General features: G+C 50.0%; 1 protein-coding gene across 1 annotated transcript in view; it reads left to right on the top strand.

Moving 5' to 3' along the window:
• LOC144931403 (uncharacterized) overlaps nucleotides 1–23,585 on the top strand; it is a 73,823-nt gene that overhangs the window by 46,253 nt on the left and 3,985 nt on the right. Inside the window, exons 32-55 of the mRNA XM_078855209.1 lie at nucleotides 212–295; nucleotides 1,713–1,820; nucleotides 3,145–3,210; nucleotides 3,561–3,683; nucleotides 4,516–4,607; nucleotides 6,662–6,788; nucleotides 7,776–7,959; nucleotides 8,141–8,292; nucleotides 9,932–10,083; nucleotides 10,997–11,135; nucleotides 12,085–12,278; nucleotides 12,960–13,122; nucleotides 13,436–13,519; nucleotides 13,974–14,069; nucleotides 14,303–14,401; nucleotides 14,720–14,845; nucleotides 15,006–15,103; nucleotides 15,281–15,407; nucleotides 16,385–16,568; nucleotides 17,376–17,533; nucleotides 18,113–18,291; nucleotides 19,737–19,875; nucleotides 21,169–21,362; nucleotides 22,928–23,090. Of these exons, the coding sequence (XP_078711335.1) occupies nucleotides 212–295; nucleotides 1,713–1,820; nucleotides 3,145–3,210; nucleotides 3,561–3,683; nucleotides 4,516–4,607; nucleotides 6,662–6,788; nucleotides 7,776–7,959; nucleotides 8,141–8,292; nucleotides 9,932–10,083; nucleotides 10,997–11,135; nucleotides 12,085–12,278; nucleotides 12,960–13,122; nucleotides 13,436–13,519; nucleotides 13,974–14,069; nucleotides 14,303–14,401; nucleotides 14,720–14,845; nucleotides 15,006–15,103; nucleotides 15,281–15,407; nucleotides 16,385–16,568; nucleotides 17,376–17,533; nucleotides 18,113–18,291; nucleotides 19,737–19,875; nucleotides 21,169–21,362; nucleotides 22,928–23,090 (3,231 nt within the window). The remainder of the gene's footprint in view (nucleotides 1–211; nucleotides 296–1,712; nucleotides 1,821–3,144; nucleotides 3,211–3,560; nucleotides 3,684–4,515; nucleotides 4,608–6,661; nucleotides 6,789–7,775; nucleotides 7,960–8,140; nucleotides 8,293–9,931; nucleotides 10,084–10,996; nucleotides 11,136–12,084; nucleotides 12,279–12,959; nucleotides 13,123–13,435; nucleotides 13,520–13,973; nucleotides 14,070–14,302; nucleotides 14,402–14,719; nucleotides 14,846–15,005; nucleotides 15,104–15,280; nucleotides 15,408–16,384; nucleotides 16,569–17,375; nucleotides 17,534–18,112; nucleotides 18,292–19,736; nucleotides 19,876–21,168; nucleotides 21,363–22,927; nucleotides 23,091–23,585) is intronic.

Raw genomic sequence — 23,585 nt, 5'->3', positions numbered from 1 at the left:
CTGGCCAGTGTATATGTATATATATTGCATCGCACGTAGCCAACTCTGCGGATCGGAGTGTGGAAGAGTAGGCCAAAAATACCCTCGAGCAGGAAGCTCTTGAGCTCCCTCTTGCGGAGGCCCTTCCGCCAGCAGCCGCGTGAACTTGAAATTTCAGCGCTGCACCTTTGAGCTTGGATGGTTGCCATACGTGATCTCGTTTTTGTTTCAGAACCTCATATTGGACATTCAGAGCAAACAGCAGACGATGGACGAATGTCAGAAGATCTGCGAGCAGTGCTGCTCTGACCTCAAGGTAATTGACACCCGGCCTCAGACCAGGATTGCACTCTGCACACATGCATCCCACATGGCGGTCCAGTGGTCCGATTGGTTTCCCGGTTCCCTTGTAACACATTCCTGATCCGAGTGACAATCCCACATGATTACAGTTACATCGAGTCCATTATTGATACTCGTCTCAAGGGCTCTCAACACGATCGACTAAAATACATCATAGGTGCCATGAGACGCACCTGGTTTATAGGCAGTCGTTATGTGTGGTGCGGCCGGTGTATTTGTAGCAGACAGTGTGCTTTGAATGTTGAATGAATGTCGTAATCACGTGGCAGACCCTCTTGTGTTGGGTACACGTACTGGTGCTTCCAACTTACAGGAGTTCTTGCCGCCTCCCTCTGTTTTGCACACGGGGGTCTCGTATGTTGTCAATCTGTATTGTCTCGAATCCCGTCATTCATTTTTCGTTGTCCCCATATTTGCCCGCGCGAAATGTTGCTTGGCGAGCACTTTCGAGTGCTTCGTGATACTCTTGCGTTTAAGCGCTGAGCACTTTCAAATCCTGACCGTGATAGTTAAGACGATGCGAGCAGCATGTACATCACGAACTCAGACTGGACATCCATGCCATTTTCGCAACCCTTTCAGTGTTTTGGCTCGTTCTTTTTTTGTTGTGAGCACTTTCATTTTCATTTTTACCGAGCAGCTTTTACAAAACCACCCCTTCTTATCTTCTTCTCAAAGCAAAAACATTGGCAGGCTGCGGCGTGTGCAAAATTCCTTGGCACGTGTCCTGACGGGTACTGCAAGATCCAACCGTGTCCGTCCGGTGCTCGTTGAGCTGCATTGGATTCCGGTTGACGAATGAATACATTATAAGATCGCACTCATTACACACAAAGTGCTTGGCACAAATGAACCAAATACCTTGCTGATCGCGTCAAGGATCATTAACCATCACGCAAACTCCAGTCATCCAATTGGCTAACCATCGAACAAAGACGGTCACTGCATCGCGCGCTTTCAGATGCTCTTCTGCGGCCGTCTGGAACGCTCTTCCTTATGATGTTAAGAAGCCACTGGAGCGATGGGCTTTTAAATCTAGATTCAAAACTCATTTCTTGAGAACTACCGTTTGTGCTTAATTTGTGCGTTCAGATACGGTTGGCTACGTACAGAGCCCATCACCACCTCCTATATAACCTCGTGCCGCAGCAGATCTCTCGCCTATTTCTGCAGTTGTTCTTGCTGTGGTTGTCCCACCTGATGACGATTGCTTGTGTTGTGATCGAAACGTCGATTTCTACCTACGTGGCTTTACCGAAAGAACCAAAGAGTACTGGTTTTTGTGTTTAGCACAGTTGGCTAAGTAATACATTGAACACACATACATGCATTCGATGAGTGACGTTAATGTTGGTTTATTTTCCTGGCAGGACTACGAGGTGCTGCTTCTGACCTACAGGACACTCGTTGAAAAGTTCCAGCCCAACTTCTACCGCCGGAACAAGATCTCCTCCCCCTCCGATCGCATCACGCAGGACGTGAGCGCGGTCGTTTTTTTTTTTAAACAAACACCGCCCGCTTATTACCAATTCAACAGAAGTTCTTCTTCGAAGGCCCAGGGACCTTGCCGTAGGAATGTGGATCTCTCCATCACCGGTTCAGGACTTAACAAACATGGTCAACGCTTTTTTTCGATCAATCCTGTGACCATCCGGCGGTCATTTAAACATCGGGATGCTTTGAGTTGAAATATGATCTCGGTGAAATTAAAATTTTGAAAGGTGTTCGTAATTCGGCCCGATCACTCGAGGATAGGCAATACATCAATAATGGGCGAAGTATCCTCCTTTCATTAGTAGAGGGCGTGTCCTGACCTGGAGTGCAGACACAGCCAGGCAATGAAGTGATTAGGTGATTGTTGATTGCTGGCGAGGGACACCTATTGACAGTTGCCTGATACGGCACGATTCAAATCATCATCTTCATCATATTACTATTGATGTACGGAAACATTGTAGTTTTTGTCGCCATATTAATATTGAGCTATTCAAAGATGTGTGTCCACTATTCTGCTTGTAACGAGAGGATCCGAAGCAGTCCAAGCACTCAACACATTCCACAACAACACTGCTCTAAGAAGGAAAAACATCTGTACTAATTGCCATAATAGAGGTTTTTTGGGTTAGATCTCGTAAATATGTAAATGTGTCGTTAAAACCCGCCCCCACCCGACACAGCCAACTAGTAAGGGTTGTCACGTAAACAGAACATGCCAGAAGTGTGGTCACCACATCTACGCCTCTCTATAAGGAACGAAACAGGTGGACTTCTCCACAAATCTGGCAGTCGCCTGATGAAGCTGGTTGTAATTACTGGAAAAAACATCGTACTCAGATTGTAAATGTTGTGGCTTGGCTCTCCAACACACAGGTGTGCTGTACTAGTGACGAATTGCCACGTTCTGTTTACGTGACAACCCTTGCTAGTTGGCTGTGTCGGGTGGTGGCGGGTTTAAACGACACTTTTATATATTTACGCGATCTAAGCCAAAAAACCTCTATTATGGATGATATTGGTCGCGAAAGCCTAACGTGTTAAACTAATTGCAATAAGGTAGGATCATTGTCTGCAATGTCACCTATTATATATGTTTTTTTCTCTGTAGAGCAGTGGTGTCGAGAAATGTATTTAGTTGTTTTATTGTTTGTGCTTGTGCATCGCTTCACACGTTCACCAGTGTCCACGGACACGGTGGCGAGACATGGCGCCAATTACGATGACTTAAACGTTTCGTGTGTTTTACACAAGCGTGACCGACGTGCAAACGTAATGAAGCGTGTAACGTCTGTGTTTGCATTGCAGTACATCAACCTACGCACCCGCTATAACGAATTGCTGGCGACCACAAACCAGGCCTTGCAATTTGAGGTAAGGCTAGTTTTGCACTTTGTCAGCTGCGATTTTTAAATGCATGATGAGAGCGCTGGCACCGTGTCCCAAACACACCGCTCACAATCCACCGCCTAGATCGGTGTTTTATATCTATATAAATGATGCTAACAGCGTGGAAGAGGAGGCCACGTACGATATTGACAAAACTCACCTGAGCTCCCACTCATGAAGGCCCTTCCACCAGCAATAACGTTAGCAGCCCATTCGGCTTCATCGGAATTCAAGGCTGTACCTTCACATTTGTATTAATGCAAGGCTGTGCCTTTATTTCTAAATAATAATTCAGACATGTTAACCATCTGATGGACAAGCACCTGTGTTTGCAGTTCTTGGCGGAGGCGCACGAGCTGGAAGAAGGCCTGAAGAGCGTGCAGGAGACCCTGAGGAGGGCGGCCACTGAGAAGCCAGGCAGCCTGGCTCGCCTCGACCAGCTGCTGCTCGACATGGCCGTGTGTTGCTCACACCGCACCGCACACACCGCGAACACAGCCGGGGACGCATGCTCCGTTGTGGCGCGCGCCTTACCGTATTGCGACTCAGTTTGCGGTGAGCGTGCAGCCACCAACGTCACTTAAGCACTCGGCAATACGTCTACCGCATAGGGGTTTATTTTTATGTTTGCGGTCGTAGCCGTCTATCTCTGAGATGTGTTTTTAGGATGCACCGCGAGTTGTTTGTCAAGATGTCTGACGTTTCGCTGCACGTGTTGGGAGCCTCTTCGGGAGCTGGGAGCTTCACTTAACAATGGGTCGTGTGTATTGCAATTGAGCATCTTACGAGCCTCAAGATTAGTGTCACCCTGGGGTTAGCCAGAATCTGAGTCTCTTCTTCCAGGAAAAAGGGTGGCGAAATGTCGGACGTTGTGCTGAACAAGGCGGAGAACAACCAGAAAACACTAACGGAGAGCTTGAAACGGCATATGTTGGGTATAAACGAAACTTATCTATTCTGATTTAACCAGATTAGGTCCACTGAGCTACATAGCTCTTTTTCAGAAGCGACCTGGCCACAAATGATAGCTCAACGAAGTGGCTTATCACGTGCAAATTATTAGCAGCCAAATACTCTAGACGCGTGTTGTTGATTTTAAATGTGGAGGGAAAAACCGGAGGACCCGATGAAAAATCCACGCGACCACGGGGAGAGAGACTTGCACATTCCAACTATACAGGCGTCAGGATCAGAATCGAAGCCACGAACCTCCTGTATACCAGGTATTAACCACCTCGCCACGGTGACGCATAAGGGGGTGACGACAGTGGGGTTGTGTGCGTGCTTCAGGTGGTGCATCAGCGTCTGCAGGAAACCAAGCCCCGCGTGGGACTGCTGCCCGGCCGAGCCAAGAGTAAGGACCAACAGGAGAAGGCCCACAGGTGAAATCTTCGCTCCACCGCGCTTCAGTTTCTAGATCTATCGCCATGGTCCACCCTAAACCGCATGTGTAAAAACCATGGCAGATGCGGATACCTGATGCACACATGGAAAATGTTAAACTCTCCAATGTGCGACCGTGGTCATCTAGAACAGACAATGCAATGCCCGATCCACAAATACAAAGGAGATATTACAGCTCCTGACGCGATTATCTGGCTTGACCACCTGAATGTGAAATTGTAGCTGTTTTAAGAAACGATATTTATTGTTGGAGGCGGCCGGTTAGCTCGGGGGTCAGAGCACTGAGATGATGGGTTTTTAATCAAGGCAACCGTAGGGTCACGACAATGCCAGGTTCTCAAGAGAAGGGAGCCGTCGGTGTGAGCCTTGCCATCAACGGCCAAACAAAGTGTGCACCAGAAGCCGCTCGAAAGGATCTCGGATTTTGTTTTTGTTTTTAAGACAAGAAGGGTTTTTACTCTGGTCTGCGAAAAATCTGCACGGATTCTTCGTCTCGAGACATGACGCCGAGAGCACAACGTGGGGTAACATTCGGGGAACAAATAGAGACGTTGATGTTGCAGTTAGTGCTCGCAGCACGTGCTTAAATAATAACGCCTCTGAGCTATCGTCACACCACCAGCGCCAGTAATGTGTTGTTGCCTCGGGGACCATTGCCATTTCATGCAGTTTTACTTTTGTGGATTTCTTTTATGTGGCGATGGATTTTTCTTTTTTTGCCTTGATAGAATTTTATTTTTCTCAAACGGAATTTTAAAGGCATTCCCTCGCTGTCTGTGTTCGCTGTCCATCCTCATAAGCAAAGGTGGGCAGAGATGTGAGCGTGAGCTTATTGAAATTCACAAGGGCTTACATTTGTCCGTTTTTTTTTGCAGCGCTGCTGCCAATACATGTTTGTGTGACCCTACAAAAACACATTAACACTTTGAGGCTATATTAAATATCCTGTTGGCTGACACATCTTACCTTGAAACATACCGTTGTCTTGACTACATCCTGTCATTATTTTCTCGTGACATTTTTTTTTATATTCATCTGTCGAAGGAGACAAAGATACATTTGGCAGTTTAGCAATTAAGGCATTTGTGCAAATTTGGTCACACCACGTAGTCAAGGAGGCTAGGTTAACTCAGCCTCAAATAAAAAAGTACCTGGTGCTCTGTGTGAAAATAAGCAAAGGGCTCACCATAGTGGCCAGGCATCGTGCAGGCCTCGCCACCCATTTGTTCGCTGTTCTGACATAAGAAGGTGTTCGCTAACACTTGCCCCAACAGTCCATGAAGGCTATGAGGGGGATTTTTGTCTTTGTACCTATTGAACATGTAGTGTAGCGGTTAGTGGTAGTGTAGCGGTTAGCACACTGCGCTACGAACCTGGCGACCCGCGTTCAATTCCCGCTGACGGCCAACACCAGTGATGCTTATCTGAAGTGATCCTGGGCCTCCCCCTAGATCGACTCATCCTCAAATGAGTACCTGGTGCAGTGTGTAAACATCGCGACTGGGGAGACAAAGGCGGTCAGGCGTGATGTTGGCCACTCAACCCTTTGTGTGTCGTACCGGCCTTCATAAGTGATCGCTAACAGCACTTGACCCCAACAGTCTGTTGAGGCTATACGTGGAATCTTTGTCTTGTATATATGGACATGAATGTGTGTGTGTGCGCACGTGTTTGCTGCACGTGTGTGTATTTGCCTTTGGGCGTATCTGTTTGCATTTATGTGTCATATACAGAGACATGTCCGCATGTGTATTTGTGAATGCACCTAACCGTTTGCTGCACGCGTGTCGTAGCGCGCGACTGTCTTTGTCATTTTCTACTTAAAACTTTCGTGACTGCAGGAATTCATATTCTTTGGTTCTTTCGGTAAAGTCACGTAGATAGAAAAAAAATAAAGTGAATAAAAATAAAAAAACGTAAAAAAATATTTGTAAAAATATTCTTATTTTTCTATCTCCGTGACTTTACCGAAAGAACAAAAAGAATATGTCTTTGTCATTTACCCCATGTGTCTATGTGTGGGCTCGCGCAGACTCCAGCAGCTGCATGCAGAACTCTTGGTTCAGTGGGAGCGCCAGTCGGCAGGGCTGCAGGGCCACCAGGTGATCCAGCGTCTGCAGGATGACATTTGCACCGTCACCAGCTGGAACGAGCACTCGGTGAGACGCCCTTCCCCTGCCCACTTTCGACGTCGCTTCGTAATGAATGTAAACGTGTCTCCGACGTGTTTTCCGGGGTTGCGCTGTGCGTCGTTCGGCACGATGTCCGACGTTTCGTTCCGGGTGCAAAAATGTTGGAGGTCATGCCAAAAAGCACGTGGTAGCAACTTAATAAAAATCATTAAAAAAAAAAAACTCGGTAGGATAACTATAAATCTCATGGATATTTTAGGTTACAAGGGTAATTTGTGCTTATAATCCCGTTTTTAAAAAATACATTACTGGATGAGGACCCTCCCTATGCCATGTAGGCTGTCGAGGTTATTTGAACACACTTGACTGTGCCGGTCAGTGAGGTTCAGTAAAGGTGGAGAGCATAGACACGGAGGTGCAGAAGTACGATACAACAATGGGTGTTGCAGCACTGCTCCCTACGGCTCACGACGTAGCGCCGTAACACCGATGTCAGCCTTCCTGTGTGTAGAGCGTCACCCACCCAAGCACTCTCCTGGCCCATCCTTGCTTGAGTTTCTAAGATCTGGTGAGATCAGGTGCATTTTGGGTGAATTTTTTTTATGATTGTTGAACTTCTTTCGCACTGTACGTAGCCAACCGTGCTCATCGGAGGTGCGGGGGAAGGTTTACTAAATGGTCCATAGCTTGTGTTGCATGGCCACAATCACACCACTATGGTCTGTCTCTCATATATATCCATGTCTCTGTGGGTCTCTAAGTATCTCTATTGGTCTATATCGCCACGTGTATCTGTGTATCGCTATGCACCTATACAAATATCTCTGTGGGTCGATGTGTCTCTATGGGTTTACTATATGGTCCACAGTTTTATTTGCACGGCCACAATTGCATTACTGGGGCTATCCCACTTAGAATGTTCGAACAGGAGGAGACTTAGCCTGTGACTGTCAGGCTTAACGTTTAACGAGTGGCCTTGTGGCGTCATGACGATGATGATTGATGACGACGCAGCTGAAGTTGGTCCCGGAGCACGAGCAGTCGCGCGTCATGGCCTCGCTGGAGAAGCATCTGGCCGAGTTCACGGCGGCGGCGCAAGCGGGCGGCTGGGTGGGAGTGGGCGAGCGCTTCAAGGTGGAGAAGGACGCCGAGACGGCGCGCCAGCACTACCAGGCGCTGCTCGGCAAACTCCGCCGAGGTACCGCCCCCCCCCCCTCTACCCTCCCCCTGCCCTGCACGGTGTGCGACTGTCATCATCTACGGATGTTCACACGTACGATCTTTTGACGTATCCGTCGGATACCTCGGTTGATGCCCAGCGAGTCAGGTGTGCGACGTTGCGCTGTGCGGCTCTTTATCGTTCGACTCTGTCCGCCCAGAGTCCGAAGAGGAGCAGCGTCTGCAGGAGCTCGTGAGGCAGCTGAGCAGGAATCGGCAGAAGATGGAGGACTTTGAGAGGCTCATTGTCCAGAAGATCCACGTGCCCGTCACCCGCTGCTCGGAAAATGCCCAGCGAATCTCAGAGTTGCAGGTGTGGCCTCGTGACCGTGAGCCCTCGGTCTGAATGAAGCAGTGTGGACCGCTTGGCGTTGCCAAGCCAAGACTTAAGGCTCATTTTCGTTGTGCACGTATGCCTATTGCCCTGTTTATACCCATCCCCTTTTCATGTTTTTAGTTTCTTGTTGAAGGGTCTAGGTACGCTGGTTACATTTGGACGCTTTATAAATATACATTGTTCTGTGCTCATATTTATATGAGTGCGAAAATTGGCAACGACTGTATGACCTGCTTTGCCAGAGCTGCAGGTGTGTAGTGCAGCACGTGAACTATCCTGTAACGCTAATACCCTGGTCTCATGTAATGTTATTATAGGCGAAAGTGTGAAATATCTGCCGAACTTTTGCAGTTCAAAGTTCCACACCTTAAATACTCAGTTTGTTCCTGACCTTCTACCCAGAATTAATTAATGTTATAAATCTATTCTCAACTCCCAACTACAAAAACACAAGAGGAATGGGAAGAAGTGTTTACACTTGTCTGAAACCCACAATAAGATGAGCACTGTGAAATGCGTGTTGCACAGAGTTGTATTTTATTGTAGTCAAGGGTTGTAGGGTGTTGCATGAATCATCATCAATACGATAGGTCCCAGGTTTCTTCTGGTCAAGATTGAGCACCCACTCCCTGCAAATGAAAATTACTTGAGTAAGTGCTGTGACTGAAATACCGATTCACAGAGGGATACACGTGAAACGTACTGCGGTTATTGGTCGCTGTAGATTGTACGCCATTCTCATCCGCTTCTGATGTATGCCCGAAGAGGACGATTACCGCTGTCACACAGAGGCTGAGGTGACAGGAGGCAGCCAGTCATGGTTCTCAATGAAATCTCTAAATTGTGGGGGGCGCACGTGCAGTTTCACAGAAAAATCGCACAGGGCAGAAAACCGTACGTGTCAAACAAACACAACAACGATGTGTACGATTCACTCAGCCTTTGTGCATTACGCAAATCGACTCAGCAGTACGCGAAGAAGTACATTGTGATCATCTTATTTTGGGCCACCATCAAAAATAAATGTATGTGTATATACGTGAACTTCTTTCTTTCGCACCGTGCGTAGCCAACCGTGACCACACAACTGCCTGATTACTAATCTAGTATATAATTACAATACCCCCCCCCCCCGCCTCAAATCGTTACACCTGATGAGTTGATGAGTTAATGATGACGTCACCCTGCTGCTGCTGCTCTATATAAGAACGGGAGACAGAGCAGAGCCTCACCATTCTGGCGAATTGCCTGATGATGCTGGATGCAATTACCAGCGAAACGTCGTACTCAAAAATTGTAAATGTTGTGGTTTCACACTTCAACACACCGGTGGGCTAAAGCAGTGAACTATTTGTCTTTTGTCAACGTGACACTTTTTTACTGATTGGACGTGTCGGGTGGTGGAGGGTTACGACACATTTATAAATAACGCGATCTAAACCCAAAAACGTTGATTAAACAACCGTGACTGACTAACAGGCAACCGTGACTGACTAACAGGCATGGTTCCGGCCACTCACCACCACCACCACCACCTCACGTGGCAGTACAGCACTGACAAAGCCGTGTCCACACTGACGACCCGCGTTGCGCCGCTGCGTTTTGCGACCCGCAGAGGGTCCACCAGGACGTGGAGGGTTTGCGAGCATCGCTGGAGGACGTGCGCTCTCCAGGTCTCGGGGGCCCCGCTTCCCTGGCCCCAGAGCTGGGCGCTGCCTCCCAGAGACTCCACCAGATCCTGAACCTCTCGTCTCACGCCACTTCAGAGTGAGTCTCTTCACTCGAAAATAAAAAAACTTTTTTTTTAATGTTTTACCAATTAAGGCCCCGCTGAGCTGTAAAGATCTTTTTTTCAGAAGCGACCCGGCTGTCACAACTGATAGCTCAACGAAGTGGCTTATCGCGTGGAAATGTATAGAGGCCAAATGCTGTAAATGCGCGTTGATTCAAAATGTGGGGAGAAAAAAGCCGGAGGACCCGAAGTAAAAATTCACGTGACCACTGGGAGAGAGACATGCAAACTCCAAATATAGAGACGTCATGGTCGGGATCGAACCCACGACCTCCTGGTTCAGGGCCTGCCTCAAGATAAAAAGCTTAGGGACTTCAAACTGTGCAGCTCGGCATCCTCTGAGTGTTTATAATTGGAGTTGTGTGGGGAGGGTAATGCATCAGAGAGTCTAGTGGTCATTTATAAGTAAAACTGGAATAAATTCTGAAAGTAATGCAAGTAGTTTTTTTTTTCATGAAATCCACACCGACTCTCAAGACTGTTGTTTGTTTAGGAAGTGTCTACATTCTGGTGTTTGGCCAACTTCGATTATGAGCAGCATACCCGGAGAACACCCATACACACATACGAGGGGACAACACCAGAAACCCAGCCAGAGATCACTCTCCCCTGTGAGAGTGATCTCTGGCTGGGTTTGGACGAACGAATACGCCCCCGGGGATTATTACCTCAAAACCAATCCCGACACCCTCCTGAGAGCCAAATACACAGTCACCACTGGCCTGGTTGGCAACGAGAGCCACCGCTCACTTTGCAGAAAATGGGGGAGGGGGGGGGGGCAAGAGGGGGGGCAAGTAGGGGGGGGTGTCAGCGCTCGCCTGATGGAAACTTGGAAGCGCCGTTCACTCGAAGTGCCACCCCCCCCTCCCCACCTCGTGTCCGTGGCAGGGTGCAGGCCCTGCACGTGGCCCTGCAGGACGCGGAGAGCCTGGAGCCGCGCCTCGCCGAGCAGGAGCACAAGCTGGCGGAGGAGAGCGTCGCGCCCGGGGACGTGCCCTCCATCCTCAAGGCGCTGGACCGCCTCAAGGTAAGGGGTTGGGGAGGGCCCTCCTGCGGTGCACGCCGTCTCGGGAGAATGTCCTCTCGTGCCACGCCGAGGCTGTGCCGGGCCAACCCAACCCCGGCACGGCTCGGTTTGTTTTCCACCGCAGATTACCGGACCGCGCCGCTGAAAGTCGCACGCGACGAACGAGACGATTAACCCCGCACCCCTGGCCCTGCTTGGCCCGAGCCAGATTCAAGGCGCTGTATAAATTACGTTTCGATAAGAAAAAATATTTTGCACCCCTGCTCTTCCCCCCCCTCCCCCCCCCCAGTATATTAGTTATCTTTCCCCCTATCCTTTTCCACTCCCCATATAAACTTTCTTAACCCTGCTCGTGTTCCCCAACTGGCTGCGGCAGTGAGCCCAGTTATCCCCCCTTCACTGGGCCCTGTCGCGTCAAGCTCGGAATTGCTGTTCGCAGGAATTTCTGTCCCCACCCCCCCGGCGCTTTGAATCGGGCTCGCGTTGATTTGCAAAGAAAACAAAATTATGAGATGTTTTGTGAGGCCAGCATTTCACAGTTTAGTTCTGATTTGGATTGGCAAGGAGCCAATAGAAAACCACACGGACTGTGAGGGACCCGCGCTGGCACGGGTTGGCTGCGCCAGTGGGAAAGCAACACAAAAGCGGGGTTGACCAGCAGCACCTGTGCTTTTACCCACAACAACCGTACAGAAGAGCTGGCATTTATTTTCACGCAAAATTACGACCCATAACCACACAGCGTGGTTATTGACATTCACATGCCGTTGCCAGTGGTGCTACTTTGTCAGCAGAGAGCAGTGCAGCAAAGGCCGACGTTGTACTGTACCACGCTCCAAGGCCTATGCTCCTCCGCAACTCCACCTACCCGACACAACTGCGGGTGACGTTTGCTCGCCGAGCGGCGATTGCATCACGTCGCTCACCCGTCCGTCCACGTGGATCGCAGGACATGGAGCACAGGATGCACCAGGAGAAGGAGGGCTTCACGCGGCTGGAGGGGCACGTGCGGGAGGCGCGCGCCGCCAACGACGAGCTCATGCACGCGTGCGGCCAGCGAGACCCCAACCCGGACGCGGTGCGGGAGCGCGCCGACGACTTCCAGCGCCGCTGGGCTGCCATGCGCGCCCAGATCGACAGCAGGTACAGCACGCACACGCACGCACGGCGCGGTGCCGTAGGCACAGCCGTCGGGCCCGCAACGTGTCGGCCTTGGTCTGGTGTGGCGCGTATCTGAGAAGGCCTGTGCAGGTGGTGGGCCCCTGCGTACGTGTTCTGTAGCCGGCGTTCACCGGTCGTGCCCGTTGTGAGTGCTAAGGGAAATCCTGAGCTCGCTCGTACGGTTTGACGTGAATGTGGCTCGTAATGAAAGTGTTCAGCTGCAACTCCTTGGGGCTTACAAGCTTTGGCTGGCTGGGACGATTGAGCCCGAGCCAGTGGTGTGCGATGGCACCCGGTCAGATCGGCAGTAAGCTCCACCTCGGGTTTCATGATAGCGGCACTCTGTAGCTCGTTCTTGTGAATGCCCTTCCACCAGCAGTGGCGTGAGTCAGCAATTGCAGGGCTGCACCTTGGCCTTTCACCCCTTTATCATCTCCGCTTGCTCTCGCAACTCACGTCACACGTTTGTCTGTCTGTATGTTGAACTTCTTCCGCACCGTGCGTAGCCAACCGTGCTAATCGGAGGTGCGGGGGAAGGACAACAAACTGAAGACAAAAAAAATCTGTTCTAAAGGAATGAGTTTTCAATGAATAAACATGACCTGTGGACGCTGCGCCGGTGGTGGCCCTGCACACGCCTGGCCCTTCCACTCCCGTCCCCAGGAGGCAGAGCCTGGAGCAGATGCGCGGCATCCTGCAGGCGTTCCGTGGTAGCCACGAGGAGCTGAACCGTTGGCTGGACGAGAACTCCATCTGGCAGGAGAAGATCCAGCACATGAAGCCTGACAACTGTCAGGTCATCAACGACACCATTGAACAGCTCAAGGTGTCTTGAACATTTCCTCCGCTGCATGATTTTAATGTCATTTGGAATGTGTAAGGTGCAAAGTTTCTGAATGTAATCCAAAGTCTGCACTCCACTGCCTTCACTGTGCTACGAACCCGGCGACCCGAGTTCGATTCCCGGCCATGGCTAACATCGGAACCAGTTTCTAAACCGCTGTAAGCAACCAGCACGTTAGAGGATGGTCACGTAACCCTCCTACGATGCACACAGCACTGCAATGAAGTAGCGCGCTGACAAAATGGCAGTACTTTTGTGCACGTTTCCTAAAGACAGTGACGCTGCCACGTTTCAGAAACTCCTGCCGAAGATCGAAGAGAATGAATTGAAGTTGAATAAGTGCAAGGAGCTATCGGAGCTGTTTGCGGCCACTCTCAAGGTAAACTTGGCACGCATGACACAGGTGTGCCGTGGTGGCGAGATGTTAACTAACTCACCTGGTATGCAGGAGGTTGTGGGTTTGATCCTGACCCTGACGCCTGCTGTATATTTGGAGTTTGCACGTCTCTCTCCCTGTGGTTGCGTGGATTTTTCTCCAGGTCCTCCAGAAGGGTCTAGGGAGCACCTCTTGAGGGGATTATTGGCCTAATTGCCATGAATTTGCAAACTCCAATTCATTTATTAGGGTTTCCGTGTTTGACTGTGCTTACAAAAATTACCTTACATTTTCCTAAGCTAACATTGCAATTAAATTAGCATGTCTTTGAAGGTCCTCATATGATTTACTGCTATTTATTTTCGGCCTCAGGAAAGGCCCAGCTGTCCGACCATGTGATTGGTGAATACCGTGGGTTGCAGGATCAGTGGCGGTTTCTGGCTTTTGTTTCCCTCAGGACCATGAGGTGCTCCTCATGAGCTTCAGGAGAGTGGCAGGCGGCCAAGATCTTCAAGGCCGAAGGGAGAAGCCCACCAATGACATCATCAAGCAGGTGGGATGTTACATCGTCCGGCACATTCACTTTTGGCACATTTTTAACGACGTAAAAGCCTATTCACGGCAACCATCACTGGGAAAAAATATCGATGTGTTTTTTGAGCCACCGCTTTCAAATCGGCACACGTGTGAGCTGTTGCGCGATAACAGTGTCATATTTACCCGCGGTTTGTTTCATGTTGTTTAAGTTGTCGAGAGAGCTAAAAACTCTGTGTGTTCGCAATGCAGTATGTGGACATCTACACCCGCTTCACATCTCTGAAGACGACGATCTACGAATATCTGAAATTCCTCAACGGAATCATTTTACCGCTCCGTGCCGATGAGGTTGGTTGGATGCCTGAATAAAAACGCGTCGTTTCTCTCCGATTAGGTTTGTGTCAAACCCATCGTAAGCGAGTCGTGCGTTGAACCCCGCAGTCACCGCCAACACAAGAAGGGCTTCTCATTAATCCTCATTCTCCGGTGGGGTTTCGCTTGCACTTCTTCGTGTATAACTATTGTTAATACAATTGGGTACCTTTTAATTTCATTCCCAATATCCAGTCCGTTGCAAACGTTGCCTTGGGGAGGCGAACTTCCGCTGACGCGAAGGCGATCGCGTAAACGCGCCCCCCGACCCGGGGACTTTGTGCGCCCCCTCAGTTTCTGAAGGAGGCTGGAGAGATCGAGACGTCGCTGCGGTCCAGGAAGGAGGCGATCGGCCGCAAGTACGCCTGTGACCGCACGGCCAGCGCGGGTCGCCTCGAGAGCCTGCTGGAGGACTGCAAGGCAAGGGGTCCTTGGGGAGGACACGGCGCTCACTCCGCACCGCACCGCACCGCGCATTTTCCACCGCCGGCTCTCGACCTCCTCGCGATTTCTTGACGCCAACGCTCAAACGCCTTGTTGTGTTGTCTCCCGTCGTGTGCGCTTTCCACTTCCTCCAAAGGAGGAGCAGAGGAACGTCCCCGATAGGGAACTGCAGAGGCGCTTTAACGCATTAGCGGAGAGGGCCAAGGTTCCAGCTGAGCACGAGGCGGTGTCCCGGTAGGAATTGCACTGCCACTTTATTTTTTGCGCTTCGCACGGGACGCAATCCGTTGTTCGGTATCAACCTTCGCTCCGTCATTCTCGTCGACGTGCGTTTTGCCGAGCTGCGACGAACGCGCTCGTGTCCCTGCGCGTGTGTGCGAATTTTCTCCCGCGTGATCTTGCGCGCGGCAGCATCAAGCTGCTCTTTGCCGAAATCCCCAAGCAGCTGCAGGAGACACTGGGCAGCCTACAGGGTGCCCTCGCCTGGCAGCGCGTCAGGAAAGACATCACCGTCATCCAGGCCTGGAACCTCGACTCGGTGGGTGCAGCCATCCTGCTCTGAATGCCCTCTTAAGCGTGGCGATGCGGGGGCAACTATTGGTGAATGGTATAATGCCTTCATTGTCCGATGGAAATTACTCCTGTTGTTGTTGTTGGTGTTGTTCATCATTATTCACCTGCCCCTTGACTGCTTTGGTTGTGGTGGCGCCTATGATCCCGCTGCTGTCAACTTACTCCACTGTTGCCGCTTATTTGTGTGGTTATCTGCAGGTTAAATTGGATAATAGAATACATTTTCCAGCACCTTTGGGTGACCATTCTAATTTGCGGAAAGGTATACATAATAGGATTAATTCACGCTTATGAGAGACCACTTCTGGATGTATTAGCTGCAGATAAAAGTAGATAATGGTATTTATTTCCCAGTGACTCCTTGCATCAACGGAAAGGTGCCGATGATAGACCCTTGATGCTCGGATAGCGGGCCTTTCACACGGATCGATTGAGAGCGCGAATAAAAGTAGCCGTGGATAACGAAAACATCTCAACATGTCTCGTCAAAATCATCGCCCTCGAGAGAGGAGGAATTAACAAGATAGGTGACGTCGCGAGCAATGTTGAGAGAGAGAGAGAGAGATCTTCTGCACAGTAGAGAGAGAGAGAGCATTCCCTCCCTCTCTCTCTCTTTTTTAAAATATTTTTTTACTCTGACAAGTGCTGCATCTGCACGCAGCCCTTCTCGCAGTCCAACGGCCTCCGACGGGTAGCTCATATCAGCATGCAGGGCTCCCCGTCATCTGCCACCGAGCACACGGCCTCCTCCATCGCCCACTGCTCCTTGAAGGCCGGCACGGCGTGGGTCAGCCGCGCATGGCGGAACTCCAGCCACACCCTGGCTCCGACGAAAGCGTGGAAGATGCCCAGGCTGCTGGCCGGACGTTTCCCCTCTCTCTTTCTCTCTCCTCTCCCACGGCGATAACCGGAAAAACCACCGCTGCGTCCGTCCGACATCAGTTCAAGAAGATGTCGAGCCAGGAGCGGGAGGAGCGCATGTCCGGCCTGCGCGGCCACCACGAGGAGTTCCGGCGCGCGGGGCAGCGGGCGGGCAGCGTGGGCGTCCCCGAGTGGACCTCCGTGCAGGCGGACGTGGAGGCTTGCGAGCGCCGCTACCGGGAGCTGCAGGAGAGGCTGCGCTTGGGTCAGTGGTGGCGCAAACCCCCCTCACCCTCTTCCCGCCTACACCCCCGGTGGGGCTGCTCACTGCCGTGGGGAACCCTGGCCCCAGAAAGTCACTCACAGTGAGGCGCACGTTGTGTATGACTTCACAACCAAGGTTGAACGCGTGAACGCATTCACTCCCCCCCCCTCCCCCGATCAGTCTGTAAGAGGGGGTTGGGGTTGGTGGGAGGGCGGTTATAGTAACTATTGTAAAGTTGACCCAACATGAATGCCTTTTTTTCTCATCAATTTGTCTTCCCATAAAGCACTTACCGGAGATAATTCTTCCCAAAACTTAGAGATGAGAACGAGCGCCAAAAGGATTCATAATTACAGAGACGTCGTTGCGTGTGACATCATCTCGCAACCTTACGTGCCATCCGCCGCGTCATGTCACCTTGTCGTTTCTTACCTTTCCCATCTCACCACTTGCATTCTCTATTACCCTGCCATTTGGTCCTTTTTCTAAAGTGGTAATATCCATGTTGGCATTGTGCTTCAAATGAATGTTAATCTGTTGCTTAGCATTGAGTCAAAATTCTGATACCTTCTGACGTTTTTACTCATGCCTTGCTAACTACAGCGGAAACAATTCAAGGTTACCTAACTCAAACAAATACTAATGGTATACATTCATGTGGAAAGCCTTTAAGCCGGTCTACTACACATTATATATGTATTGAAAATTGATCAAAGCCATTTTTGGCTTTTTCAAAAATAAAATACGCTGTGAACATTCCATTGAGTGCATACAATACTCGCACGCTGTGTGTTTTGTTTTTTGAAGAATCCGAGCAGAACGCCATGTGCAAGAAGACGGTGGGCAGCCTGCAGTCCATGGGGACACGCATGGACACGTGCAGAGAGAGGATCTCGCTCGTCATCCGAAAGATCTTCCACAGCAACCCGGCCGTGGAGAACGCGCAGAGAATTCGTGAAATCCAGGTGTGTGTGTTGTCCAACAGTATGAATAGAAGTGTTAACCTAAAGTCAATTGATCGAATTATTCAGTTACCTGGCATCAGCCGAGTGATTCTTGACAGCAGCCGCTAGAATGAGGCATTGTTGGTGCCGATCCACGGACAGGCTTGGTTAACATGACTCTTTAGGTTTTTACGGAATTGTGCTGTACAGCTTTTCGGCGTTACACCGCTTATTATTTGCTACGATGCCCAACGCTTCTACATTCCGGAAGCCTCTAACGGAACGTAGCCGTGCCCAACGACATGCGACATATAAAACCTTGACAAACACACTGGAGATACTTTTTCGAGAGCTGCTTGAGTGAGGTGTTGTCAAATGCCGGTGCAACGACCAGGCTCGGATTTTTTTCTTTGTTACGACAAAACGCGAGCCAGGCACAGCACGCCGAAAAATTCCAGCAACGGGGCACAGAAAATGTACGGTGCTCCAATCCGGCGCGACGGAACCACGCGAAGGGGGTTAGGGGGAAGGAGGGGGAACAGGGGCATCTCGCAGCGACCGGGCTCGCTCAACGAGCCCTGCTCTCCACTCACTCCGCAGGATCTCCGGCGTGAGGCCGAGCAGGCGAAGGTGGACTACCAGCGGATGAAACAGGAGTGCCTGGCGGTGATGGCGGCCGCTCACCAGGTGGAGGGGCGCTCCTCCATGAACGAGCTGCTGCAGGTCAACCAGAGGAAGGTGGACGAGGCGTGCGGCCTCGCAGCCGTCGCCACGGACGTGTGAGTTCCCGTTGGAGCGGCGGTTCTCCCCCCCCCCCACCGCCCCCCCCCCCCCCCGTCGCCTCCTCCCCCCCCAGGTGTGACACGCGGAACCCCCCCAGGGCGACGCGCGACATGTCTGTGGAGTACGCGAGGTGATTTACGTGACGTTTATCCATATTAACCATAAATATACGGCACCTGGTAAAGTCACGTAGAAGGGAAATAATCAAATAATAAAAATAAAACATGATCAAATAATTCTCACGACGTTTCGGCCACAACACAAGCAGCCGTCCTCAGGTGAAGAATGAAATGCTTGCGTTGTGGCCGAAATGTCGTGAGAATTATTTTATTATGTTTTATTTGTATTATTTTATTTTTTCCCTTCTACATGACTTTACCGAAAGAACCAAGAAGATGAATCCCGGCAGTCACGAAAGCTTTAAATCGAAATTTATACGGCACCTGCTTCACATTGGACATCTCGCCAATGGTGGCGAGATGTTAGCTATCTTGCCTGGTCTGCAGGAGGTCGTGGGTTCAATCCCGACCCTGACACTTGTTGTATATTTGAACCTTATGGTGGTACCCCGGATCTCGCATAAAGTCCACGATGCAGTCATTTTTAGTCTGTTGATGGTCGGCGATGCGGCAATCGACTCATCTCGACGAGCTGTGCGCGATGCACCACCACGGTGCGTACGAGCGTTCAGGGTTTCAGCACAGTCGTCTTCGCTGCGTTTCGACATCGCAGAGTAGCACCACCGATTTCGGATTGATTGGTACCCCAGTCGCAGAGTTAAGTACATCCCTGGGAAAAAATAGTGTCCCAGAAATAACATATTTAATTGCTTCGGCCATTTTGTATTACTTGGTACCCCGGGGTACCGCCAAAAGGATCATTTGGAGTTTGCATGTTTGATCACGTTGAGAAACGTGTTTTAGAGCATTGGCTGCTATACATTGGCACATGATAAGCCACTTTGCTGTGCTATCATTTGTGGCCAGGTCGCTTCTGAAAAAGAACTATAGAGCACAGTGGGCCTTACATGGTAACATTTTAAGAGTAGTTTTGATAGTTTTCAGTTTTAAATAGTTTGAAAATTAGAAGGCCATTTATGTGGGCGTCATTGGTGGTCCATATTATCAAAATGTACTTAAATGGGCAGAACCAAATAGCGACATTGCCCCCTGCTGTAATAATACTGCTGACTCTAATCATCTGTGAAACACCGTGCCTTCATGATAGCCTTGCGCTGTCAGTATGGCACGAATACCAAATGTTCCAACGATTAATTATGTTCGCGTTTCCGGCACGTGGTACATTCCAAACAATAACCACACTGCCCATCGTTACAGGTCTACGCTTCGTTGTTGACAGAGATTATTGTTGGCATTTCAAAGAGTTGGCCGTTTGTTGCCACGAACGTTTTATTTTAATTGTTTTTGTTTTATTGACCCAGGTTCCAGAAGATAGACTTTGTCGTAAAGAACACAGAGCGGGCAGAGTCCCAAGTGAAGGATTACGAGAAGAGACTGTGCGAAGAGGAATTGCGTACATGCGACGCCAACGGCATCAAGACTCAAATCAACCACATCAAGGTACAATTACTCCCATTGACATTTTCACACCAGCCTAGCTTTTCACTGTAAAATATTAGGTAAAGTTTGATTTTCAAAACTATGCGCTGGATAATTTTTTTTAAATGTCACGGCATTAAAATGAAGCCGATTTTTTTGTTTGTTTGTTTTACTACTTGATTGCTACCAATGATTCGGGCACCACATTATGAGCCCGGAGACCTGAGTTCAATCTCTGGCCATGGCTAACATCAGGGGTGAATGATATCTGAATTGTGGTCCTGTGCCCCTCCCCACCTTCACCACTGCACACTGAGCAGCATGGTAAAGTATGGTGAAACATCCCCTATGATCAACATGGTGTGTAGAGGCGAGGCCTTCGTGGCAGCAGTCGACTTTAAAACATTACATCAGAAGATAAGCTGGAAAACTCTGTAGAAGCCTTCATACGTTTCCCAATGTTATTCCTATTGTACTATTGGCATGATGTCAAGAGGTGAAGTTTCCGTTTAAAATTCATGCAAAGCAGTGCATTACCCCATTTTATAGATATATTTGTGGAAGTAAATATCATATGACTACTGCAGAGATCCCTTGAAGTGACCTATTTTATCCATACTCGAAGGTGATGCACTTTCCCACACATCCTGCACATGAAAAGTTTGCCAAATTAAGTGAAACATCTTATTTATTTGAGAGATTTTTGTGCAATCATTGGTGATGGGAATGAGACTTTGTTAATCATGGGTGACTACCCAGATTCAACTTCAGGCTCTTAACATTGGTGGCCCAAAGCTCTGATTCCTGAAAAACGTCAGTGCCTAATTTTTCATGCAATTTAAAAGTTTGTAAAGCTGCTGTTGTTTTCGTATGTTGATATTAGCCTGCTGGGAAAAGGCCTCCCCCATTTTCTTATATTCTTTCCTTTCCTCAGTTGTTCCTGGCCAGAAGTGACCTCTGACCTCTGTGATGTTTTCTCACCGACATCTCTTCCACTGTGTTCATCTGCTTCTATTGCCATCTCTTGGTGTATGTGTGGACACAGTACGTAGCCAACCGTGCTAATCGGAGGTGCGGGGGAAGGACAACAAACTAGATTTAAAAGTGCATAGTTCCAGTGGCTTCCTAATACCGAAAGGAAGAGGCGTTCCAGACGGCCGCAGATCTGCACTCCATAGTCACTCCACTTTAAACCACTCATCGCCATTTTCATACTTGGGCACTGGGCGGCCCTTCAAACGTAAGGGTCTCCGGGAGCCTCTCCTACCCACGTGTTTCCGTCATGAACTAATTACCCGACGCCCCTCGCCGCAGCACCTGGAGAGGCAGGCGGCCGAGAACCAGTGGGCCTTCCAGGAGCTGGAGCGGCAGGTGGAGGCGGCACGCTCCTCCAACGACAAGATGCACGCGGCGCACGGCGAGCGTGACGGCAATCTGGAGCGCTACGGCGGCAGGGCGGACGATATGGTCAAGCGCTGGCGCCAAGTGCGCGCGCACGGCACAGAGTGGTGGGTGTTTACGCTCGGGGGGCAGAGTCCCGCAAAGCCGTTGCCGGTTTTGCCGCCGGCACAGGCCGTGGCTGTGTATGTGCGCGCGTACGTTGAACTTCTTTCGCACCGTACATAGCCAACTGTGCTAATCGGAGGTGCGGGGGAAGGACAACAATCGAACACACGCAAAAAAAAGCAAGGCTGCTCGACTCCTTCTTCTTACAGGATGCGTCCATAGGATGATTGGGTGAGGGCCCGTTGAAATTGCAGTGCAGAGGTCGCCAGGTCGATTTGATCTCCCTGTGTGGCAGCTGAAACGATGGGGGCACGTTTTGTCTGCTCCTCTCCGCTGCTGTCCACTGAGCGGTGTAAATGGGTAGACCAGATTCAGCCTACCGGCAGGTTGCGTGTGGTGGGATAAAGTGTGGGTACTCTGACACGCACGCTTCCAAGACATCTGGCGAGCGTGAAAGGGTTGGAAAACTTTCCCGAGAGAGGGGTCCCATCGAGCTCCGTCTACTGGTGGCGTCCTTCCTCCGTATCCGCCGATGAGCACGGTTAACCACGTACAGTGCGAAAATAAAGTTCAACGTGCGTACAGTGGCGTTAGCACGCAATTCCAGGGCTGCACCTTTACCTTGATGGAGGACCTCTCAGCATCTGTGCACCGGTTCATGAGAGCAAAGATTCCCCACAAATGCCGAGCTTAAGTGAGAACGTTAGGCCTGTTGACGCTTAGTGGTGGAGTCACTGACGTTTAAACACTTGACAAGTGCCCTGTTGGGTGTTTCTTGCTTCTTGCTAATGCCTGAGAGCCTGGGCAATCATTGCACTACTGTCAATAACACTGCCTCGGAAAGTATATGGAGTGTATAATAAGGGGACGTTTTGAGCAATGGTAGTGTTATTGATAAACGTGTTTATTTGTTATTTGTGCACCACTGGCAAGGCAGTATCATTAAATAAGTTTGTTGCACTCTGAGGTTGTTTTAGAAGGCCTCTGTTACCAACACCATGCTTCATACCGCATAGGCAGAGTTTTGTTTGACGTAAAAATTTTGGGGTGGAAGGGTTGGCAAACAATGGTCCGCAATTTGCCCGATGAACCCTGTGACCTGAGTTCGATTCCCGGCCACGGCTGAACCCAGTGGCGAGTGATATTTGCACCGATTCTGCGCTCCATCTTCACCCTCCCGTAATGACCAACGTGGTGAAGTATGGTCAAACAGTCCACAGCACCGGAAAGGCTTTAGGAGGCCTTCAGCAGGCGGGGGATTGACAAAGGCCTTTATTATGAATTATGAAAGGTCTTTACATTTGGTTATGTGAGATAACTCAATGTATTACTGTTTTAACTGGACAAGAATTGGTAAAAAAAAGTTTTATACTGGACTGAATCAGTCAAAATCACTTCAATTGGTAACCTGATTTAATCATGGGTGGCCACCTGAATTCAACCCCATCGCTGCCATGAACGCTTACTCGCCGACATTTCAACCGCTGAGCTCCTCGAGCCACCGGGCTGTGTCCCGGTCAAGGGTCAACGATTGACGGAGTGCCGTGCGCCTCGCTCTGTCTTGCAGCCTCAAGCCGCTGGAGTCCACGCTGCAGTCCATATCCAACTACGAGCAGTCTAATGGGAGCCTGCGCCGCTGGTACGACGGCGTGATGGCTCAGCTCGAGCAGCTCAAGAGCATCAAGGGAGACGACGACCACGAGCTCAAGATGGCCATCGCCCGCTTGGAGGTGCCCGGCACGGTCACCGTTCTGTCCTTGCCGTTGCTCGATGCAGCAGAGTGCAGCGTCGGTGTTGAGCGTGTGCGGCGTTAACTGAATCGGCCCTTTTCATTTTGGTCGTAGTCTTAGTCAATCGACGACGGCCCGTGGAAATCTATCCGCGTCGTAGTCCATGGATCCTATCGGGTCGTTCTCAGTCTAGTTCACGAAAGCTGTGAATATCTCAATCCAGTCTCTTGGAGTGAGGGGCGTGCACTTCTCCTGTCCCAATATTATCAGCTCGGCCGATCGGTAAGCTCAGTAAATCTTTTTTCATAGTAAATATACAATTACCCATTTTTGTCAACTCCCTTGCTGCACTATAGTGTCTAGCAGCTTTCCTAAATGATCTTAGTCGCTGTTTTTATTCAGACGAGTTAACCTTGTCTCATCATTGTTAATCTTGCTGTGGTCTTTGGCGAGTATTTACAGTAATTGTCATGCCTCTGTGCGTGGCAATCTTCC

The sequence above is a fragment of the Lampetra fluviatilis genome, chromosome 4, assembly GCF_964198595.1.
Source record: "Lampetra fluviatilis chromosome 4, kcLamFluv1.1, whole genome shotgun sequence".
Lineage (NCBI taxonomy): Eukaryota > Metazoa > Chordata > Hyperoartia > Petromyzontiformes > Petromyzontidae > Lampetra > Lampetra fluviatilis.
This window is presented reverse-complemented; position numbering and strand designations above follow the sequence as displayed.